The sequence below is a fragment of the Berghia stephanieae genome, chromosome 10, assembly GCF_034508935.2.
Source record: "Berghia stephanieae isolate SIO BIC M18660-M18661 chromosome 10, UCSD_Bste_1.3, whole genome shotgun sequence".
Classification (NCBI taxonomy): Eukaryota; Metazoa; Mollusca; class Gastropoda; order Nudibranchia; family Aeolidiidae; genus Berghia; species Berghia stephanieae.
In genome coordinates, this window is record NC_088369.1 from 9,407,591 (window position 1) to 9,430,341 (window position 22,751).

Sequence of the window (22,751 nt, forward strand, 5' to 3'; positions counted from 1 at the left end):
GAACTCCCGGTGGATATACGTGTAACTAAAAAATGAAATGGATAGATAAACAGACAGAAAGACAAACCTATTAATGGATAAATAGATAGGTAGATAGATAGATAGATAGATAGATAGATAGATAGATAGATAGACAGATAGATAGATAGACGAAGAGGGGAGAGAGACAAACAGAGAGAGAGAAAAAGAGAGAGATAGATAGAGAGAGAGAGAGAGAGAGAGAGAGAGAGAGAGAGAGAGAGAGAGAGAGAGAGATATGGATGTTCGTTTTGTCGTGCTCTCTTTGTCTACTGAAAGAAAGAGGGGGGGGGGGGGTCTTTTTAGACAATGAACAATGTGGTGGAACGCTAAGGAAAACTTGAGAGATTCAATAACATGTTTTCATGTAAGTCACTACACAATAAGCCCTACCCCTCCTCCTCAAGCTGTCATCTGACTCAAAATGGAAACAATGCAATGATTGATTTGACCAGCCCATTTCTCTAATTGCAATCTCATTGGTCAATATGTTTCCAGTTGGTTGACTATGACTTACTTTGTAACAAAATGCTTTCTTTAAACTATCCCTACAATTCTTTGCTCCGCCTCCATCCCTTTCTTCATGTCTACCTCACTCTCTCCGTCTCCCTTTTGTTTCTTTCACACATACAAACACACACACACACACACTCTCTTTCTCTCACATGTGTGTGTTTGTGTGTGTGTGTGTGCGTGCGCGTGTGTGTGTGTGTATTTTACTCTCTCATTCTATCTCTTCCTCTCTAATCCTCTTCTTGATAATTCTTTCCCTGCCCACCCGGCTTCACGTAGTTTCAAAACTGTAATTTCAAATTATAAGCCCGTCTTTAACTTTGGGTATTTGAAATCTTATTTTCTCTATTGAATAAGACAAAAATTTCACATTAATAATCCTTATTTCATTGATTCTTTATTTAAATATAAAAAATTCTTGAAAAAGTGAACAATTGTCGGCATTTTTTTTTTCAGTGTTTTATTTGTTTTAAGAACATCTTGCATAATAATGAATAACTACAAAAGTGATAATTGGATTGTTTCAAAAATTTGTATGTTCATTATTAAATGTATAATCTAAGCTCATGCTAAATTTCACTATTCTCGTCAAATTTTCGATGCCCGTATCTAAGGAGTTATCTTTGCCCATTGATTTGACTGTGCGTGAAAACGGTGCCTCACTTCAAAGTCGATTTTCTCAAAACTTGGTTTTCACACTCTCCCTACTTCAAACGGTCACATCTCGGCAATGAATAATCAGAATTGTATAAATTTGGTATCAAATTTTAAAGCATAAAATAAGCTGTGATTGGGTACCAAAAACCCAAAATTGAAAAATCCGACTTAATACCGTTTCGAGGCGGAGGGTCACATATCTGTTTTCCGAGTTGCTTTCTGTCTTCGTCTTGGAATGGGATTAATTAGTTTTGTCCCAGCCCTGGCTGGAGTCCTTGACTAGGAGGGAAACAGTCAAATTTATAGTTATAGTTTTAGAAGATGATATATTTTTCCTTGTAAATCTTCTCTCTGTTATGTATTGTTAGTTATGTATTCTGTAAACATTTGAGTGTGTTCCTCTTAGTGGGATCCGGTGCAGTTGTTTGGATGAGACTTCAAGGTGATCTCAAATTAAGTACATTGATGGTATGCTCTTGAAATCTACATCTGTTCCTTATTCGAACCCTTCCCGTTTGTCTTACTTTTTTCCAGTGTGCTTTCAATTGTAATTGCATAATTTTTTGACTATCCTATTGTTTCCCTTTTACTGGCACTGATATGACCTAAATGCGTTGCAAGCGCGGAAAAACCCCTAAAAACAAAAACAAAACAAAAAAAACATATCCATGGATCTGGAATCAACTTGGACTAAATTTTAGGAATTATAGAATGTTTTATATTCTTCTTTTATGTTCTTTTTGTTCTGTGCTCTCTTGTGTGGAGAGATACGAGTGGTTTGTAATAACCTGTCATCTCAATAATACAATGCCTGGGTGGGGTTTCCGATCTCCCATAGTGGGCAGGGAGGTACTTGCTGCGTCTTCTATCCCCCTGTATCTGTTTTCCAATTGCTTTCTGCCTCTGTCTTGGAATGAGATTATTTAGTTTTGTCCAGATCCTGGCAGGAGTCCTTGACCGGGAGGGAAACAGTTGAATGTGTAGTTATAGTTTTGGGAAATAATTTTTTTTCCCCTTGTAAATCATCTCTCCTATGTCTTACTTTTTCCTCAAGTCCTTTTAATTGTACATCTAGAATGTTTTTACTATCCAATTTTCTTCCTTTTTACTGGCGCTGATATGACCTAAATGTGTTACAAGCGCCGTATAACCCTTAAAAACAAAACAAACAGGGACTTGAAGTCTCTTTTCCAGTCGGTCGATCCGCTTACAATTTTAAAGGATCTGCAGGAATGTGAACTCCTGCAGAAATTGTAAATAAATATTTTTACATAACAAACATGTAACTATTATGATTTTATTACAAAAGTACACGTTTTGAGCAGCTATGGCCCCTCAAGGCCGATAAAAATTGATAAAAGACAGAAACGGGCGCTTAAATGACCTAAACAGTGTCGAAAGCGCCGTTAAACACCTAAAAACAAAACAAAACAAAACAAAACATCAATACAGTGCTATTTAGGAGGGACCAGACGTGGAATCTTTAGCAAAATTGTGAAGAATAGGATTAATGGAATCTCAAGTGGTGGAAAAGGTCAGGATGATCTTGATATTCTGTCCACACTTTTTCAACACTTTAAAAAGCTTTTGCTGCTACGTTTTTTTTTTTTGGTAATAGACCCTCAATTTTGGATTGTTTTCCATTATTTAACCCAGTGTAAACCGGCAATAAATATATCTTTTCATAGGTTTTCAAAGACTTGATTGATTAAAATGACCCTCATCTTGTCGAAAACTCTCAAATCTGAGACTTTTCTGGTGAAAAAAATAAGATAAATAAATAGTAGTCCATCAGAGCCATTGGGCCCTTGGAGTTGGGTTTTATCTGTTTCTAGAAAAAAATCTCGACTGTACCAGGATCAATCTTTATCCCTTTTGCATTTGAAGTGAGTACTCTACAAACTGAGCTATCAGGACCCTCCCCCCCCACACCCCCATGGTCAAAATTAAAGCTTGTTTTGTATTTTTTTCTTCAGAGTAGAACAGACCAGTTTACACAGAAAAAAGTGTGGAACAGGCACTTGTATCAATAATGATGAGAAAAATAGGGTATGGAGAAGTGCCAGATGAAAACAATAAAAAGTCACGGGGTCAGTGCCAAACTCAGGATCTAATTGACATGGCACCCTCTGCCTGGCCGAGAGAGAGAGAGAGAGAGAGAGAGAGAGAGAGAGAGAGAGAGAGAGAGAGAGAGAGAGAGAGAGCGGTCGTACAACCAACTGTGCTACCAAGCCAGTTTACACAAAGTTAACAAGAAACCTTAAGAGAGTCATCTGCAGTAGACCATAACACTAATGTGCGGCTATGTGGTCTAGTGGTATGACACTCATTCGGATTGGAAGGTCCTGGGTTTGAGCCTCGCTCGGCGCATAGTTGAGTCCTTGGAAAAGACACATTCTCTCACCGTACTCAGGTGTAAAATGAGTACCTGGCCGTTTACAGCGTTGTCTCTGTCCGAAAAAAATTGTAACATTGCCTAACAGGTGACATGTCCCGTCCTAAATGTTAAATGTTGCTGTTGGCCAGGGACCCCATGTAACGCGCTTTGAGCACATTTAGTGGATATTGTGCTATATAAAAGCTCTTTTTTTTTTTAATGTGCTATTTTAAATTTCTTGTTTCTCCCAGACAACCAGGATAATTCAAGAAGACGACGGAAAAATATCTTCAAATGGCAAACCGCCTTCACGTTGATCAATAATCCTGACCTTCGACTGTACAGGAAGGGCTACATCCAAAAGCTAAACCGAGCCAGGGAACTAGGCGTGGCGCTCCTGAACAGCGATACATTCATTAGAATCGACGATGAGATGTTAAAGAAAGCTCTAGAAATAAAACCAAATGCCATGGGGTCAAAGGCCATTGCAGCAGGGGTGGCAGCGTCGGCAGTTGGAAAACTAGGTGGAATCAAAGACAAGCTCAAAAGAAAGCTGAGAGAAGGTGCCGCAAGAAGCGAAGGGTTTGATAATTTGGAAAGTGTCAGCGTTGACGAAGTGGAGGTAAGAAATAGTCGTCTTCACATCGATGTGAACGATGATGATGTTGTTCATGGTGGGTTGAGAACATAAATTTAGTGTTCGAGATGACATTGTTCGAGAACATAAATTTAGTGTTCGAGATGACATTGTTAATGGTGGATTGAAAACATAAATTTAGTGTTCGAGATGACATTGTTAATGGTGGATTGAGAACATAAATTTAGTGTTCAAGATGGCATTGGCATTGTTCATGGTGGATTGAAAACATAAATTTAGTGTTCGAGATGACATTGTTAATGGTGGATTGAAAACATAAATTTAGTGTTCGAGATGACATTGTTAATGGTGGATTGAAAACATAAATTTAGTGTTCGAGATGATATTGTTAATGGTGGATTGAGAACATAAATTTAGTGTTCAAGATGGCATTGGCATTGTTCATGGTGGATTGAAAACATAAATTTAGTGTTCGAGATGACATTGTTAATGGTGGATTGAAAACATAAATTTAGTGTTCGAGATGACATTGTTAATGGTGGATTGAAAACATAAATTTAGTGTTCGAGATGACATTGTTAATGGTGGATTGAGAACATAAATTTAGTGTTCGAGATGACATTGTTAATGGTGGATTGAAAACATAAATTTAGTGTTCGAGATGACATTGTTAATGGTGGATTGAAAAATAAATTTAGTGTTCGAGATAACATTGTTAATGGTGGATTGAAAACATAAATTTAGTGTTCGAGATGACATTGTTAATGGTGGATTGAAAACAATAATTTAGTGTTCGAGATGACATTGTTCATGGTGGATTGAGAACATAAATTTAGTGTTCAAGATGGCATTGGCATTGTTCATGGTGGATTGAGAACATAAATTTAGTGCTCGAGATGACATTGTTAATGGTGGATTGAGAACATAAATTTAGTGTTCAAGATGGCATTGTTTAGCAATGACTATGAAAAATGTTTTTTTCTCTCTTTTTGAGGGAAATTTTTGTCTGAAATCAAAGCCCTATCTCCACTGAGTAAAAATGTTTTTGAATTTTGAAAATCCATTCATAAATAAACAAGTTATGCTGTTTCAAAGGTGTCATTTATTTGGATGACCCGCAAAGAGGAAAAAAAAACACGAAAATGTGGGACGCTTTTTCGGCATTTTTTTTCGACCTTTGGTTGTATCTTGCGTAATAGTGGATTAAAAGGTTGAAATTTGGCAATTTTATGGCAAATTTGATAGAGAATATGACGAAAACATTAGAAGAGTTCTAACTTATATAATTTTAGAGCTGGATGGTATATAACACACACACACAGAGAAATTAGTATAACACACACACACAGAAATATATTAAGAAATGAGTATATAACACACACACACACACAGAAAGAGAGAGAGAGAGAGAGAGAGAGAGAGGGGGGGAGATTGCATACATAAACGAAAGAAATATAGAAGGAAAAGAGAAATTGGACAAGGGGACAAAGGTTACTGATGGAACGTGACTTGGAACACAATAATTAAACCCATGCTGAGATTGTAGATCATATTGCAATCGAAAACTTTTAACATTATAATTTCTTAAATTCTTGTCAATTAAACAGTCAACTTATCAGCTGTTTATTGAACCCAAACGCAATGGCAGATGATAAACATACCTCTGCCAGTGAGACCGCGCAGACATTTTGACTAGTCATGAACTTTAAAACTAGGTCAACCAATCAGAAAGCTCTTTGCCACGACCCGCTCAGCAGCTCAGTTTGGTGTCATCGTTTTGAACTTGTGATTCGGGCTGTAGGGGGGAAAAATGGCTTTGTCTTTTACGAATGAAGAGCAAATTAGGATGGTGTTTTGTAAAATACCGGAAAAGTACTCGTCATATTCATATGAAATTTTACAACCAAAAAGAAGAAATGTTCATGTATTACCTTGTCAGCGACAAAACCTCCACGCCCGGTAGTTTTAGAAATATTTTACTCCAAAGAGTAAAAATCTATTTTTAACGGTCTTCTGGTAATCGCACGAGTTTTGTCGCTTGACATAATCTACAATGACCTTTTTTCTAACTGTGTGCCAACTTTCAGTCTTATTCATCTATAAATAGCATCGTAATTAATTTTTAAAAATAGCATATACGAAACGGCTTCGTCCCATATTTTGTCGCGAATTTGGGCACTTCATGAGCGAAAAAGAGGCCCAAAGATTTGTGCGGGATAGTCATTGCTACATTGTTCATGGTGGATTGAGAACATAAATTTAGTGTTCGAGATGGCATTGTTTATGGTGGATTGAGAACATAAATTTAGTGTTCAAGATGACATTGTTTAAAAGCTTGCAGATACATACGTCAGCCATAATTGTGGTTCCATTAACAAAATTAGTAATAGTAGTTGAGTCCATTAGTTTGTCGCACAATGCGAGGAAAAATTTATAGATATCTTTTACATCATATGTATTAGCAATAATGATCTTACGTAAATCCTTGGGCCTCGTTTCGGTTCCGGTCGCGTGAAAAAAAAAGTGCCTTAACTCACTCAATCCTTGAGATTTTTGCTACTTTTCAAAATTGGAAAATATGTATTAAAAATGACATAGTTTTATTCAACTATCATAAAAACATTAGCTTTGTTTGATACTACGCCTATAATTTTATCTTTTGTACTACATGTTATGTAATTATCATGTGATGAGTTTTGATCACATTTTGTGGATATTGCGCATTAAGTTAAATTCTTTGAAAGGTTTGATACCCTCTTACATTATTATCAATAATTTGATTCGGTAAAAGTTTTCTGTCCAAAAATGGAAACATTTTTTTGCTTTGTTCGCGTGACCCTTGTCATTCCAGACATCGTGTAGTGTTATTATTCCACCATTTCAATATTAATATTAATATAACTATGAAAAGGGTTCAATCATAGTTTTGTAAAGTACAATACCAGATAAATTCTTTATCCGAGTATCTAAAACTTAAGCATGACATTCCAGTAATTTTATTAGATTTGATAAGCTTGTTATAAAATGTATAAATTTTTGTTTTTAATAATAGTACACAACTGTACCATGTAATCTTGCTTGAATTAAAAGTTTTCAAAGATAAGATCCCTCATCGAGCAAACATTTCCGTTCTGTTTTTTTAAAACTCTAAAGCATCGCCCAACCCCCCTCTGACCCCCAATTAACCTTGTGCCCATTGGAATGTGATGGTCCACTCTAAAGCATCGCCCAACCCCCCTCTGACCCCCAATTAACCTTGTGCCCATTGGAATGTGATGGTCCACTCTAAAGCATCGCCCAACCCCCCTCTGACCCCCAATTAACCTTGTGCCCATTGGAATGTGATAGTCCACTCTAAAGCATCGCCCAACCCCCCTCTGACCCCCAATTAACCTTGTGCCCATTGGAATGTGATGGTCCACTCTAAAGCATCGCCCAACCCCCCTCTGACCCCCAATTAACCTTTTGCCCATTGGAATGTGATGGTCCTCAGAAGAGGTCGATGCATTTGGTCACCAGCGATTTTTGTCCACATACACACACACACGCACACACACATACACACACACACATACACACACACACACACACACACACACATTCCACTCCATTCCATGTAAGCTGAAAAAAAATTCAGATCTCCCTAAGTACTACGAAAAGTTGTAGATATACGAATTTTTGTCTCCAATATAGAGCGGCATAGGTCTCTTTGACTCAATGAATCTTGTTGACAAGGAAAGTTTAGCTCCTTAGAACCTTCAGGGCTTAGGAGCATTTTTGGATCACGCTGAGAGCAATTTGTTTATTTCTAAAGCTATTTAAAATGAATTTGTCTTTTTTTCCCCTTGGAAATTACGAATTTTAAACATTTCAAGTAGGCAGCTCTGCTAATGCCATGATGCCCCACTTAACCTGGGTGGGGTTCCTGACCTCCCATAGTGGGCAGGGACATACTTACTGTGTCTTCTATCCCCCTACATCTGTTTTCCAACTTGCTCTCTGTCTTTGTCTTGGAATGAGATTACTTTGTTTTGTCCAGGTCCTGGCCGGATACCCTAGTTGGGAGGGAAACTGTCAAATGTATATTTCTTTTTGGGAGATATTTTTTTTGTCTTGTACATCATCTCTCTGTTTTGCATTGCATTATGTTTTGTTTGCATACTATTTGTGATTTGTAAACATTTGAGTGTATTCCTCTTAGTGGGGACCTGTGCTTGTGTCTGGATGAGACTTATAGGAGATCTCAAACTAAGTACTTTGATAGTGTGCTCTTGGAATCTACAACTGTTTCCTAATTGAACCAATTCCCCTTTGTCTTACATTTTCTTGAGTGCTTTAATTGTAATTCTAGAACTTTTTACTATCCCATTTTCTTCCTTTTTACTGGCGCTGATATAACCTAAATGTGTTGCAAGCGCCGTATAACCCTTAAAAACAAAAACAATAAACCCCACTTAATCACATGACTTAGTCATTAAATTGCTGGTTTGGTTTGTTTTTATTTCACCTTATCCACATCCAATGGGGGCTTTTCTCCCTAATATTTCATTAATTCTGATAAAATACTCATGCACATTTATCATTTTTACAAAATAAATCATCGAGCCAATCCACACATTTTTGGGTGGGGTTCCTGACCTCCCATAGTGGGCAGGGAGGTATGTGCTGTGTCTTCTATCCGCTGTTATCTGCTTTCCAATTGCTTTTTGTCTTTGTCTTGGAATGAGGTTACTTGGTTTTGTCCTGGCCTTGACCGGAGTCCTAGCTGGGAGGGAAACAGTCAAATGCATAGTTATTGTTTTGGGAGATGATATTTTTTTTCCTTGTAAGTCATCTCTCTGTTATGTATTATTATATTTGTTATTTTGAATGTATAATGTAAGCATTTGAGTTTGAGTGTATTCCTCTTTGTTGGATTTTGTGCTTGTGTCTGGATGAGACTTATAGGTGATCTCAAACTAAGTACATTGGTGGTATGCTCTTGGAATCTACATCTGATCCCCATTTGATCCCAGTTCCCATTTATCTTACTTTATCTTGGCTGCTTTAATTGTAATTCTATAACTTTCTACTATCCCATTTTCTTCCTTTTTACTGGCGCTGATATAACCTAAATGTGTTGCAAGTGCCGTAAAAACCCTTAAAAACAAACAAACAAATATTGAGCCAATCCACAAATTTTCTTTTTTTTTTGTTGTTGATGACATTGCAGGGTGATTTATATTTTTCTACTATTATATATTATGAGTATGAGCAATATTGATTTTTTGCTTGCAAGGCAAGATTTAAGGATATTATATTTTGTAATATAGTTTATACTGAGGATAATTTTCTACATTCCACAACTTCATTGTTTTCAAATGATCTGAGCTTTATGATATTTTATATTTAACAGTTGTGTAGATTTTATTAATTTTATAACGTTGTCTTATACAAATATAATATATATGTTACAGTGAATGACATAATCAGTCGGGTGGTGAAAAGGTTTGAACTGAGACATTGCCAAGTTTAGTTAGAAGGTCAATTTTGATCAAAAATGAGTTCTTGTCATAAATGATTAAATCAACCCTTTTTGTACATCTTCGGGAAATATCAAAGCTTAATTTCCCTTTTTAAATATTTTTTTACAGCTAGTCACGTTGAAAAAGAGTGAAATTTGAGAAAAGTTGCTGGATACCTTTCCCATAAATCTGACCATAACTTCATGAAAAATCATCCGATTTACTTCAAATAAAGATTAAAATGCTCTGGTGAGCATATTCTTTCAGAAAATAAAAAACAAACAAATGCAAATCCAAAATTTTCACCTTCCGACTGGTTGTCATGCACTGATACTGATATATATTGTACTATCAACTGGGGAAACTTTGCTTCTGTGGATTTTGGGCTATGGGGTCTACTGATAAGACACTTGCCTTCAGACTAGAAGGTCTTGGGTTTAAGTCCCACTCTAAGCGTGGCATAGTTGACTTCTGGAAAAGGCTCTGTTCTCACATTTACTGTATGCAGGTGTAAAATGAATACCTGGTGGTTAACAACAAGTCTCTTTCCGAAGAAGATTGTCATATCGCCTAACAGGCATCATTTCTCATCCTACATGTTAAGTGTTTCTGTTTTTTTGTGACCCCTTGTAAATATAGAGTAGACTGTTTTATTGCAATTTACTTTTAATTTCCATTTATCACAGAAGGTGTTTAAGCTTTCTAAATCTTCATTTATTCTATTGGAGGCTATTGGTAGGTGCTTTGTAGTATACCACATAACTAAATCGTCAGCATATAGGGCCTTTTCTGTCTGTAATACTTCTGGTAGATCATTTATAAAAATAAGAAAGAGAGTACAGCTGAGGCAGGATCCTTGTGGGAGACCTTCCTCTAATACTTCTCTGTTTGACAGTCCGTTATTAATTTTTGTTTGGATTGTTCTGTTACTGAGAAATTGTTTAATCCAGAAGTAGAGATTTCCATCAATTCCGTAGTCCATCATTTTTGATAACAACCCTTTCCTCCATACTTTGTCATAGGCCTGTTGGAGATCAACAAAAACCGCGACTGTATGTTTTCCATCTTGAAAGCCATCAATTATTTTTTGACTTAATCTAAACAATTGATCTTCTGTTCTTTGCCCTATCCTAAAGCCTGCCTGATATTTATTTAGTAGGCCACATGTCTCCAGCCACCAGTATAATCGGTTATTTACCATTCTCTCCGCGATCTTTCCAACACATGAGGTGAGAGATATTGGTCGGTAACTTTTCGTTTCGTCGGGTGGTTTATCTTTCTTTAAGATTGGAATTATAATAGCATTTTTCCATCCCCTTGGTACTATTCCTGTCTCCCATGTTAGATTTATAAGTTTGAGAAGCATCTGTTTACCTCTCACGCTAAGATGCAGGAGCATTTCATTGTGTATCTTATCTGGTCCAGGGGATTTCCTTAACTTGAGTTTTTTCATAGCTCTGTGAAGTTCTGACATGGTAAAGCCCTCTTTGAACAGATATGAGATAGCTTTTGGGGCCTTTTCTTGATGTTTAAGGTCTTTAATCAATTTTTTGTCCTTTTCACTTCTTTTTGATGCCTTGTTTACTGAAGCAAAATGTTTGTTGAAGATCATGGCTTTTTTTTGGTCATCTACGATTGTTCCTTCTGTAGTTTTCATGGGCTTTGGGTTGGTTTTCGGGGTTTCATTGTTAAGATTATTAAGTAAGGCCCATGCTTTTTTCCCATTTTGATTGAGGTCAATATTAGCGCATGTGTCTGCCCATTTCTTTCTTTTAGCGTTGTTAATAGTTCTTTTGACAATTGCCGATGCTTTATTGTACTCAATCTTGTTTTTAATGGTTTTGTTTTCCTCTAAGTTTTTCCTTGTTTCCTTTCTTGCATTTACTGCTTTTTCAATTTCTTTGCTCCAGAAGGGTTTGTAATTCTGTCGACTACCTCTTGGAATTCCTGCTTTTGCAGCTGCAAGAATGGCTTTGGTGAGGGCTTCGTTTAAATGTTCTACACTTGATGTATCTGTAATTTTTGGAAGCTGGTCATCTAATGTTGCTGTGAAAACATCCCAGTTTGCTTTCTTGAAATTCCATTTGGATTTCTGCTCAAATGTTTTCTTCTGTGTTTGAACTGTTATTTGTGTTAAAATTGGTTTATGGTCACTGCCTATTTCATCCAGGACTTTAATGTGACAAGAATTCAGAAGGTCAGAGGAGATGATGGTTAGATCGGGATGACTCAGGGACATATGAGCTCTGTGAAGAAGGGTCGGGACTGAGTCTGCATTTTGTAAAATGGTGAGGTTGGTTGTATTGCAAAGCTTTTCTAGTTCTTTTCCTGTGTTGTTTAAATTTTTGTATCCCCATAATGGAGAGTGGCCATTGAAGTCACCAGCAATTATTGTGTTGTTGTATTGGGAACTGTTTTGATCTGTTAGGTTTATAGTACACCGTGGAGGGTTGTAAATGTTGTAAATGGTAAATTTCTTATTTAGGTGCCATAAGGTGACTTTCTGTACATCAGTTGAGTTCTGTGATGGTTTAGAAGTAACATCTCCCGTGATGTCATTTCTTATATAAGTAATAACACCACGGCAGTCGTCACATTTGCAGGTATAGTATGTATAACCAGCAATATATGGATCGCTATTTTTATACAGGGTTTCCTGAAGTAAAGCAATGTGAACTTCCTTTTCATTTAATAATTTCTTCAGCTCTGTCTTTTTATTCCTGATTCCACAAATGTTAATTTGTAAAATATTCAAATGTTTGTGGAATTTCTTTGTCCCAGTAGCTGACTTTTCGCGCAGATCAGCCTGGGTACTCACTGTCTGGCGCGGACCTTTTTCGAGGCGACGTCCGAGCTCGTATGCTTTCCTTTTGTTTGTCATGGCATGCTGGGGAGTCTCTGGTCTGTCTTCCCACCCTAACCTGTATTCCTTGTCAGCTGCATAACATCAGGAGTTGAGCTGCAGATGCATGTTCCTCATATAATTAATTTTTATAGGGTCTAGTCAAGTAGCCTTCATTTTGTCTTTCCCACAGTCTCTTTCATGATTGACGGTCGCCCATTCCCCGCCACCTACTGTTTCCTGGCTTGCAGTTATCTATTTCAGTTATTCTTTCTGCTTAAAGGGCCATATTTCATAAACAGAGGATCGTCACGTCCTGGGTCATTTGTGTCGATGAGAGATTCTGTGGGCCTAAAACAAAGGGATACCAGCCCTTTCCCCTAAAAATCTCAATTTTTTAAGAAGGATACATGATTACAATCAATCACAGATAGTCATACAAAAGACATGGGCCACAGGTCGACCAAAGAGGGAGTATAGAAGTGTTAAAGTTACAGCACTAGGAAACAAGTATGAGCTATAGGGGTAGATTAAGAAAAGTAAGGACATACAGAGGACACCACACTACAGAATGAGTGTGAGGTGGGTGGGTGAGGAGCAGAGCGTGTACCACTCATCGGTGGGTTCTGTCTCCTGCACCTTAAGAGGAAGGGGTCCCACCTACTCCCTAGCCCGGTTATACCGCCGGGGACTCGGTCGCGCCCATAACAAACTCAGTAGAAACGGGGAACACCACGGGAAGGTGCTGTTATGGACACAATAATGCATGAGAGGCCATATGCAATAATCTCTGTCAGACAGGATTACGCGGCAATCAATGCACCTGGAAATGAGAGGTGTTGAGTTCGAAATGCACATCAATTTCCTTTCAGCAAGCGGGACGTCCGGCCCAGACCTTGCAGCTAAGAGCCATCCTGTTTCCAAGAAAGAAATAACACTCTCCATCCAAGGCCATCGACTCGCGAAAGAAGAAAACCCCACATATTTGGGCATACAGTTAGACAGACAACTATCTCTGAACAAACACACTCAGAATGTAAAAATCAAAGCCACAAGGAGACTCCAGTTACTAAAACGACTAGCCAGTACTAATTGGGGAGCAGACAAAAACTCGCTTCGACAACTCTATTTAGGCTATGTGCGTTCCGTCATGGACTACAATTTAGCCCTCCAAAATTTAGGTAGTAAAAACACACACAAAACCTTGGACAGAGTACAAAACCAAGCCCTTCGCTTCATCTCCGGTGCCCTGAGATCGACACCCACAGCAGCATGTGAAATACATACTAATGTGGAACCACTTGGACTTCGCAGAGAATCAGCAGTGCTTGAAATGGTTGAAAGATACAAACGAAAAGAGGAAAACCATCCAAACAGAATTCTGGCAGAGAAATGGAAACCAAGAACAAGATTAAAACAAAAATCCCTGCTACACATTGCTAACAACTTGAATGAAAGACACAGACTCCCAGAAAACAGAGAAAAATCTATTTTAATCAGTCAAAAACCTCCATACGCCGAACTAAAACTTCCAAAAATAAAGACTAACCTCATAGAAGAAACAACAAGAAATAAAAACAAATCAGATATACAAACATTAGCAATGAAGACAATACAAGAATACCCAGACAACTGGATACATGTTTACACAGATGGATCTGCCCACAAAGGAACTAAAAATGCTGGGTATGGGTTTGTAGCAGAATACCCAGATAAAACCTGTGATAAAATCCACAATTCTTGCGGAAGATCCTGCTCAAACTACGAGGCAGAGGCAGTTGCAATAGAAGCCTCACTGCGACACCTCTCTTCTGTTTTCCAGCTAAACCCTTCAAAACTTCAAAACACTGTCATCTTCACAGACTCCAAATCGGTTCTCCAAGCTCTCGATTTAGATAAACTCTCCTCAACGTTCAATAGTTTAAGATCTCAACTAGATGAATTCCTTACAACACACAGAGTAGACTTATCTCTCCAGTGGATACCGGGACATTCAAATATACCAGGAAATGACAATGCAGACAGACTAGCCAGACTCGGATCAACACTTTTACAACCATCATTTCCAGTATCCTTAGACACAGCGAAACAAATAATCAAAACAAATAAGAGAGAAGAATGGATGAACAGTTGGGCAATGAGCACCACGGGTAGATGTATGTTTTCCCATATGACCACTCCTGTAAAGACTGATTGCCTAAATAAGCTCAGAAGACACCAGCAAAGCATCATCTTTCAACTAAGAACACAACACATACCGCTCAACAACCATTTAAGCAAAATTACAAAAGACACATCCCCCTCCTGCCCCCTATGTCAACACCCCAATGAAACAGTAACACACCACTTGCTTGAATGTCAACCTCTTGAAGATCTGAGATGCACATTCCTCCCACCAAATCCAAGCATCAGTAACACACTTTATAGTCACCTGGAACAACTACAAAAGACGTCTAACTTCTACGTCATGGCACAAGACCGAAGGGCTAGAGCTCAGGTGGTCGCTGGTTCGGATAAGTAAGTAAGTAAGTGACCCCTTGTAAAGCGCTTTGAGTAAGTTTAGTGGATAAATAAAATCTCAAATTTTCATAAAACATATTTTTTGGAGCATTTTGAGCGATCTGAGCTTTGTTGCAGTTATTGTTTGAGTTAAAGGACTTTACTTTTTATAAAAGGAAATGAGTGTCCCAAAACTAAATAAAACACTAGAGGTGCCTAAATGAGCCAATAAGATGGATAGAAAGATAAAGGGAGTAAATGTGACTCATAAATAAGGGAACAACACAAAACAAACGTTTCAGCCTATGACCTTTTTCAAGTAAACAAGAATTATATATATATATATATAAATTATGAAAACAAAAACCATGAAATAATAGTGCTCAACTTTTTTTTCCTGATGAGAGCGAATGCTCGAAACAATATTGTAGAAGTTATATATTAGATTGTCTGTTTACTAGAAAATGGCCTAAGGCCAAAACATGATTTGTTTTGTGTTCTTCCCTTATAGATAGTGTATGCTTGGATAAGATGCTCACAACATTGCCATCCGGAAATATAATGGACCAACACAGAAAACTATGTTTAACCTTAAACGTTTATATGGATAATACAGTTTAGTGAGAATTACTCATAAATGCAATAACAAAGACTTGAGTGACGTCATCTTCGGTCTATCTATATAGTAGTCACATTTACTCCCATCATCTTTCTCTCCACCAAAACTCTGTATACTCTTAACGGTCCAAAATGAAATAGGCTAAGTTTCCCCTCCAGCCAAAGTTACCCCAGTGAACGATGTATGCTTTAAAAGAGAATTTTCTGTGCCATTTATTATACGATCATTTTTTAATGTATTGTGATTTTCTGACATCGCTATTCATTTCTATGAGATTGAAAATGTAATTTTTGTCAATGCCAATTCTAAAAAAAAAACAAAACAACACATTAGGTCATTTAAAATCTAGAAGAAGAAAAAAGTAGTCCTTCAGAGCCATTTGTCCAATGGAGCCGGAGTTTATCTCCATTTCTAGACTGCGAAATGGACAATAGCAATTGCTTGCTACCCTTTGGATAAAACTCTAGTCTGTTGCAAATTACTTTCCACTAGATCTAACACACCCAGCTACCCAATAATATGTGGAGATATCAGAGAGGTCAGAAAAGAAAAAAAAATCGTGACTGCATCCGGGATCAATCTTGTTCCCCATGCATGTGAAGTGAGTTTGCTGCCTACTGAGCTGTCCCCCACCCCCGATCTAGATGCTTAGTTAAAAATTAGATAGAGGTTTTTCCCCCATGTTTGGGCGAAGTGGCTGAGTGGTTAAGGCATTGCACTGTGACCCAGAAGGTCCTTGGTTCGAGCCTGGGTTCAGTCACTTTTTTTGTTTGTTTTTTTTTTTACCTTGGGCAAGATTATTAACCTCCAATTTACTCACTTGGACAACATGGGGGATTCCTGTTGACATCAGACATCGTGTTTGATGAATTATCTATATTCCTTCGTGGAATGCCTAGGCGACGATATCTTATGATGTCATTGTGGAAGGCCCAATGTACAATTTTTATTTAAATCCCCAAGACTGGCAAGCAAAGCACCCAAGCTAGGCATCTCAATTTTACTATTTGTATAACGACACTGGGGGTCCCGATAGCTCAGTTGGTAGAGCACTCGCTTCACACGCAAAGGGACCGAGATCGATCCCAGGTGCAGTTGATATTTTTTCTGACCCTCTCTCCCCCCCCCCCTGTCCACCCAGCAGTGATTGTTGGGTAGCTGGGTCTGTTAGATCTGGTGGAAAGTACTTTGCGGTAGACTGGCTTCCTATCCATAGGGTAGCAAGCAATTGCTATTGTCCGTTTCACGCTATTGAAACCGGGATAAACTCCAGCTCCATTGGCCAAAAGGCTCTGAAAGGACTATTATTTTTTTATAATTACACTTTTTGTAATTTCATTTTTTTATTCAATATTTTCGTTTACATCTAATTTTTTATATAGATATATAGCTCTTCTCTTTTCCCCCTTTAGCTGTCCATAATCTTTATTTTGTGTAATTCTATTTTAGAGATATTTAAAAAATAAATTTTTGACGCCATTTTGTAGATTTGATGTCTAGTTTTTATTGAATTATAGTGTTTTGGTTTTAAAACTTGAGATTTTATATAGCGCAATATCCACTAAATGTGCTCAATGCGCTTTACAAGCAGTCCCCTAGTCAACGAGCAAACAAGCAACACTTCACATGTAGGCCGAGACACGGCGCCTGTAAGGCAAAATAATGCAAATGGCTAGGTACTCATTTTACATCTGAGTATGGTGAGAGAATGTGAGTAATTAGCCTTTTCCAAGGACTCAGCTATACTCCGCTTAGAGTGGGACTTGAACCCAGGACCTTCCAATCTGAAGACGAGTGACACCATACCAAAAGACCACATAGCCTCACAATTACTGGATAGAGATATGATGACCTCCCATAGTGGGCAGGGAGGTACTTACTGTGTCTTCTATCCCCTATATCTGTTTTCCAATTTGTTTCTGTCTTTGTCTTGGAATGAGATTACTTTGCCCTGGCTGAGAGGGAAACAGTCAAATGTGTAGTTAGTTTTGGGAGAGGATATTTTTCTCCTTGTAAATCATCTGTTATGCACTGTATTATGTTTTGATTACATATTATTATTATTATTATTATTTATGATTTGTAAACATGTGAGTGTATTCTTAGTGGCATATTGTGCTGGTGTCCAGATGAGACTAGGTAATCTCAAACTGAGTACTTTGATAGTGTGCTCTTGGAATCTATATCTGTTTCCTATTTGAGCCAATTCCCTTTTGTCTTATCTTTTCTTGGGTGCTTTAATTGTAACTCTAGAACTTATTGCTATCCCATTTTCTTCCTTTTTACTGGCGCTGATATGACCTTAATGTGTTGCAAGCGCCGTAAAACCCTTAAAAAACAAAACAATTACAAACAAATATTATGATGTCTCTTGATATAAAACATGGATTCCTCCCAATTCTTTCACACAAGTCGTTGTGCTTCAGAGTAACTATGAGGCTGCGATTAAGTCGTGACTTCTTCAACCTCAAAAAGTAACATTTGTTTGCTATCATTTGGATAGGCACCAATCCATCGCAAAATACTTTCCACCATATCTGATATCTAACAAACCCAATTACCCAGCCAATGCAAAGTTGAGCAAGGGGTTAGAAAAAGATTTGATTTTACCGGGGTTCGAGTTTGAAACCTGTCCCCTAGCCGGGAAGTTGTATGATCTACTAAAAACAAAACTAGAGCATTTATATAGGGCAATATCCACCAAACATGCTCAAAGCGCTTTACAAGGAGTCCATAGCCATAGCAACACTTCATATATATAGGACAAGACATGAATAAAGCCTGTTAGGCGATATTACCTTGTTATCTGACAGAGACAATGCTGTTAACGGCCAGGCAGTGAAAGAATGAAAGTAAAGAGCATTTTCCAAGGACTCTACTATGTGCCGCTCAAGGCGGGTCTCGAACCCTGGACCTTCTGATCCGAAGGCGAGTCATACCACTAGACCACATTATAGTAGCCGCACTTGTTAAGCTGTTGGGACTTATTTGATAAAAAGTGAATTAACATAGGCAGGTCTGAAATCTTTGCCATACAAAGCAATCTGTTGTTGCCAGGCAACAATCCGTCGTTGCCATACAAAACAATCCGTCTTTGCCATATAAAACAATCCGTCTTTGCCATATAAAACAATCCGTCTTTGCCATACAAAGCAATCCGTCATTGCCATACAAAGCAATCCGTCTTTGCCATACAAAGCAATCCGTCTTTGCCATACAAAACAATCCGTCGTTGCCATACAAAACAATCCGTCGTTGCCATACAAAACAATCCGTCGTTGCCATACAAAACAATCAATCTTTGCCATACAAAACAATCCGTCTTTGCCATACAAAGCAATCCGTCGTTGCCATACAAAATCCGTCTTTGCCATATAAAACAATCCATCTTTGCCATACAAAACAATCCGTCGTTGCCATACAAAACAATCCGTCTTTGCCATATTAAACAATCCATCTTTGCCATATTAAACAATCCATCTTTGCCATACAAAACAATCCGTCTTTGCCATATTAAACAATCCATCTTTGCCATACAAAACAATCCGTCTTTGCCATACAAAGCAATCCGTCTTTGCCATACAAAACAATATCCATCTTTGCCATACAAAACAATCCGTCTTTGCTATATAAAACAATCCGTCTTTGTAATTTTTATCCGTCTTTGTCATATAAAACAATCCATCTTTGCCATATAAAACAATCCATCTTTGCTATATAATATAAAACAATCCGTCTTTGCCATAATCCGGAAGTATAGATAGATCGAAGTTGACGTCAGTCAGGTCTTTGTTATTGTTTTTTGCCATCCATGTTTATGAGTAATTTTCACTTAACTGTATTAACCAGACTATAAAAGTTCATGGTAACACATAGTTTTATATTTTGGTCCGTTATACTTCCGGATGGCAATGTTGTGAGCTTCTTGGCCAAGCGCATACTATCTATAAAGGACCAACACACATTACTGTGTAAGCTTAAACGTTTATAGTTAATACAGTCTAGTGAGAACTACTCCTTAACATGGATGGCAAAAATCAATAACAAAGATCGGAGTGACGTCAACTTCGTTCTATCTATTGTGATGATTACCGATGCATTGCGTTCAGATTAAAAAAAAAACAACCCGCCAACCCGATATACAAGAACGAAATTGACGTCATTCAGCACTTTCAGTCACTCAACTGTATAAGTCTAAACTATAAACATTCACGGTTATACATAGTTTTGTGTGTTGGTCCTATATACTTCAGGATGGCAATGTTGTGAGTTGCTTTTATTCTCTGTTGTCTTCTGGCACTTTCCTACTCATTCAAGGGGCCTTGGAGCGCAGCCGTCGTTAACTTATAGTATAGCCTGACACTAGAACCCACAAGGACTTATAGTTTGACGTCATTTTTTTTAGGTTTGCACAGCGTCAAGTGAGTTGTCGTTAATAGAGCTCAAGGAAACAAGTGATTCCATTGGCTGAACGTTTGAATACAACTCACGATTTGTTTTCTTTTGTGGCCAAAGACTTGTCTTTTGACGTAATTTTTGGTCAGTGTCAGGCTGTAAGTTAACGATGTCTTCGCTAGAACTCACTAGGGCTTTTAGTTTGACGTCGTTTCTTTTAGCTTTGAGCAGCGTCTAGTGAGTTGTCGTTAATACATCTCAAGGAAGCACAAGTGATTCCATTGGTTGAACGTTTGAATACAACTCACGATTTGTTTTCTTTTGTGGCCAAAGACTTGTCTTTTGACGTAATTTTTGGTCAGTGTCAGGCTGTAAGTTAACGATGTCTACGCTAGAACTCACTAGGCCTTTTAGTTTTACGTCATTTTTTTTTAGCTTTGAGCAGCGTCTAGTGAGTTGTCGTTAATACATCTCAAGGAAACAAGTGATTCCATTGGTTGAACGTTTGAATACAACTCACGGTTTGTTTTCTTTTCACGATTTTTTTATCAGTGTCAGGCTAAAAGTTAACGATGGATGGCTACGCTTGGAGGGAGGCAGAAGGAGAGGACGGCAAACAAAATGTTGGGTGTAAAGAAATGAACACAGTTATACCGTAGCCATCGTTAACTTATAGCCTGACACTGACCAAAAAATAACGTCAAAATGCCAGTCTTTTGCCGCAAAAAAAAGAAAACAAATCGTGAGTTGTATTCAATAGTTCAACCAATGAAATAACTTGTTTCCATGAGCTCTACTACCGACAACTCACTATAGGCTACAAAAACATAAAAAATGACGCCAAACTGCCAGTCCTAAATGGTTCTAGTGTCAGGCTATATGTTAACGATGGCTACGGTTGGACTGCCCAATATTAATATAGATAGTTCGAAGATGACGTCACTCAGGCCTTTGTTATTGTTTTTGCATCCGCGTTTGTGAGTTGTTCTCACTAAACTGTATTAACCTGACTATAAACGTTCATGGTTACACAGAGTTTGTGTGTTGGTCCGTTATACTTCCGGATGGCAATGTGAACTCCTTGGCCAACCGCATTCTATCTATAGGCTACACAAACAAAAAATGACGTCGAACTGCCAGTCCGAGATGGTTCTAGTGTCAGGCTTTATGTTAACGATGTCTACGGTTGGACTGCCCAATATTAATATTAGAAAAGAGGAAAGCTGAGGACCCAGATCTAGATGGAGAGCCCTTACTGCTAAGTCATCTCTCATGTTTTATCTACACAACCGTGCGGCTATGCGGTCTTGTGGTATGACGCTCGGCGCATAGTTGAGTCCTTGGAAAAGACACTTTACTCACATTCTCTCACCGTACTCGCGGGTGGTTGGATGGGAGCATCACCCTTGAATCATATACCTATGATGTTCGCATGGGTGTACGATCCGATAGTGATGTCGTTTCTTCTTCTCTTTACTAGCCTATCCTGCTTCTTTGGTTTGTGATTGTATTTTTGACAGGGGATATTTTTTTTTCTGTAAATCTTCTGCCTGTTTGTTCTTGGTTATTTATAATTTAGCTTATGATATCTTTAGGTTATGATTTTGATTTACATTTGTACTATTTTTGTTAGATTGCTTGTTTTTTTGTTTCAGCGGTCTCTCATATAACCTCAATTGTGTTGGAAGAGACCTAAAGCAACAAACAACAATCACCGTACTCATGTTACACATGAGTACCTGGCCGATATCAGCGTTGTCTCTGTCCAAAAGTTTTATAATATCGCCTAACACTAACAGGCGTCATGTCTCGTTCTACATGTTAAGTGTTGCTGTTGGCTAGGGACCCCTTGTAAAGAGCTTTGAGCACGTTTAGTGGCTATTGCTCTATATAAATGCTCTAGTTAAGTTAAGTTAAAGACGTCAGGAGAATGGGTTGAGGTGAAATGGTGCTTGCCACATTCAATACGTACCAGTCTGTCTTGCCGTCCCTACTCTGGAAAAACCCATATTTTAAAATTTGGCCAGAAAACTCGTCCTTTAAATATCGATCGATTTAAATAACTCTCATCTTGGCAAGAAAAAAAATCTCAAACCTGGGACTTCGCGAAGTCCCAGGTTTGAGATTATTTTTTTGTTGTTGCTAAGATGAGAGTTATTTAAATCGATCGATATTTAAAGGACGAGTTTTCTGGCCAAATTTTAAAATATGGGGTTTTTTTTTCTCCAGAGTACGGCATGCCGAGTCCACTTTCAACATTTCCAAATAAATATTTTATGACCACATCTCAAGTGACTCTATAAATTAAGCCTGTATTATTAAACGTTGGGCCAAGTGTCCTGTACACACGAAATGACGCGTGGGCAACTTTATATTAAAATGATTTATTATTGATATTTACTTGTATTAAATATTGCAGTCCCGATAAAGCTCAATGCAGGGGCGTGGCTATATTGGTTGATTTGGTGCCTGGCACAGCATCCATCTTTTAAAAATGGATTACAGCGTTTATTTAAAAAAATTAAAATGAGAAATTTTATATATATATATATATATATATATATATATATATATATATATATATATATATATATATATGATACGAATAGTGCTCGACATGTAGCAATGGAGCGAATTATTATTTTAATATTTACCACAATCTTGGAGTTAGTCTACATCGATGTTTCAGGCCTTTCCAGCCATCGTCAGGACTGTGTGTTACATGAGTT

The 22,751-nt window shown here is 37.8% G+C and overlaps 1 protein-coding gene across 6 annotated transcripts in view; it reads left to right on the top strand.

Annotated features, from left to right (window-relative positions):
* Positions 1–22,751, top strand: part of LOC144956203 (stimulated by retinoic acid gene 6 protein-like) — a 744,310-nt gene that overhangs the window by 49,477 nt on the left and 672,082 nt on the right. For 2 of the 6 annotated variants that reach the window (XM_078886641.1, XM_078886644.1), the window contains exons 18-21: positions 3,817–4,261; positions 4,443–4,860; positions 4,954–5,096; positions 6,427–6,838. In XM_078886641.1, coding sequence (XP_078742767.1) covers positions 3,817–4,256 — 440 coding nt within the window. In that variant the 3' untranslated portion in view covers positions 4,257–4,261; positions 4,443–4,860; positions 4,954–5,096; positions 6,427–6,838. Of the gene's footprint in view, positions 1–3,816; positions 4,334–4,442; positions 4,861–4,907; positions 5,097–6,426; positions 6,839–22,751 lie in introns of those variants that run through there. The other 4 variants (XM_078886642.1, XM_078886645.1, XM_078886647.1 and 1 more) reach the window with 3 other exon arrangements.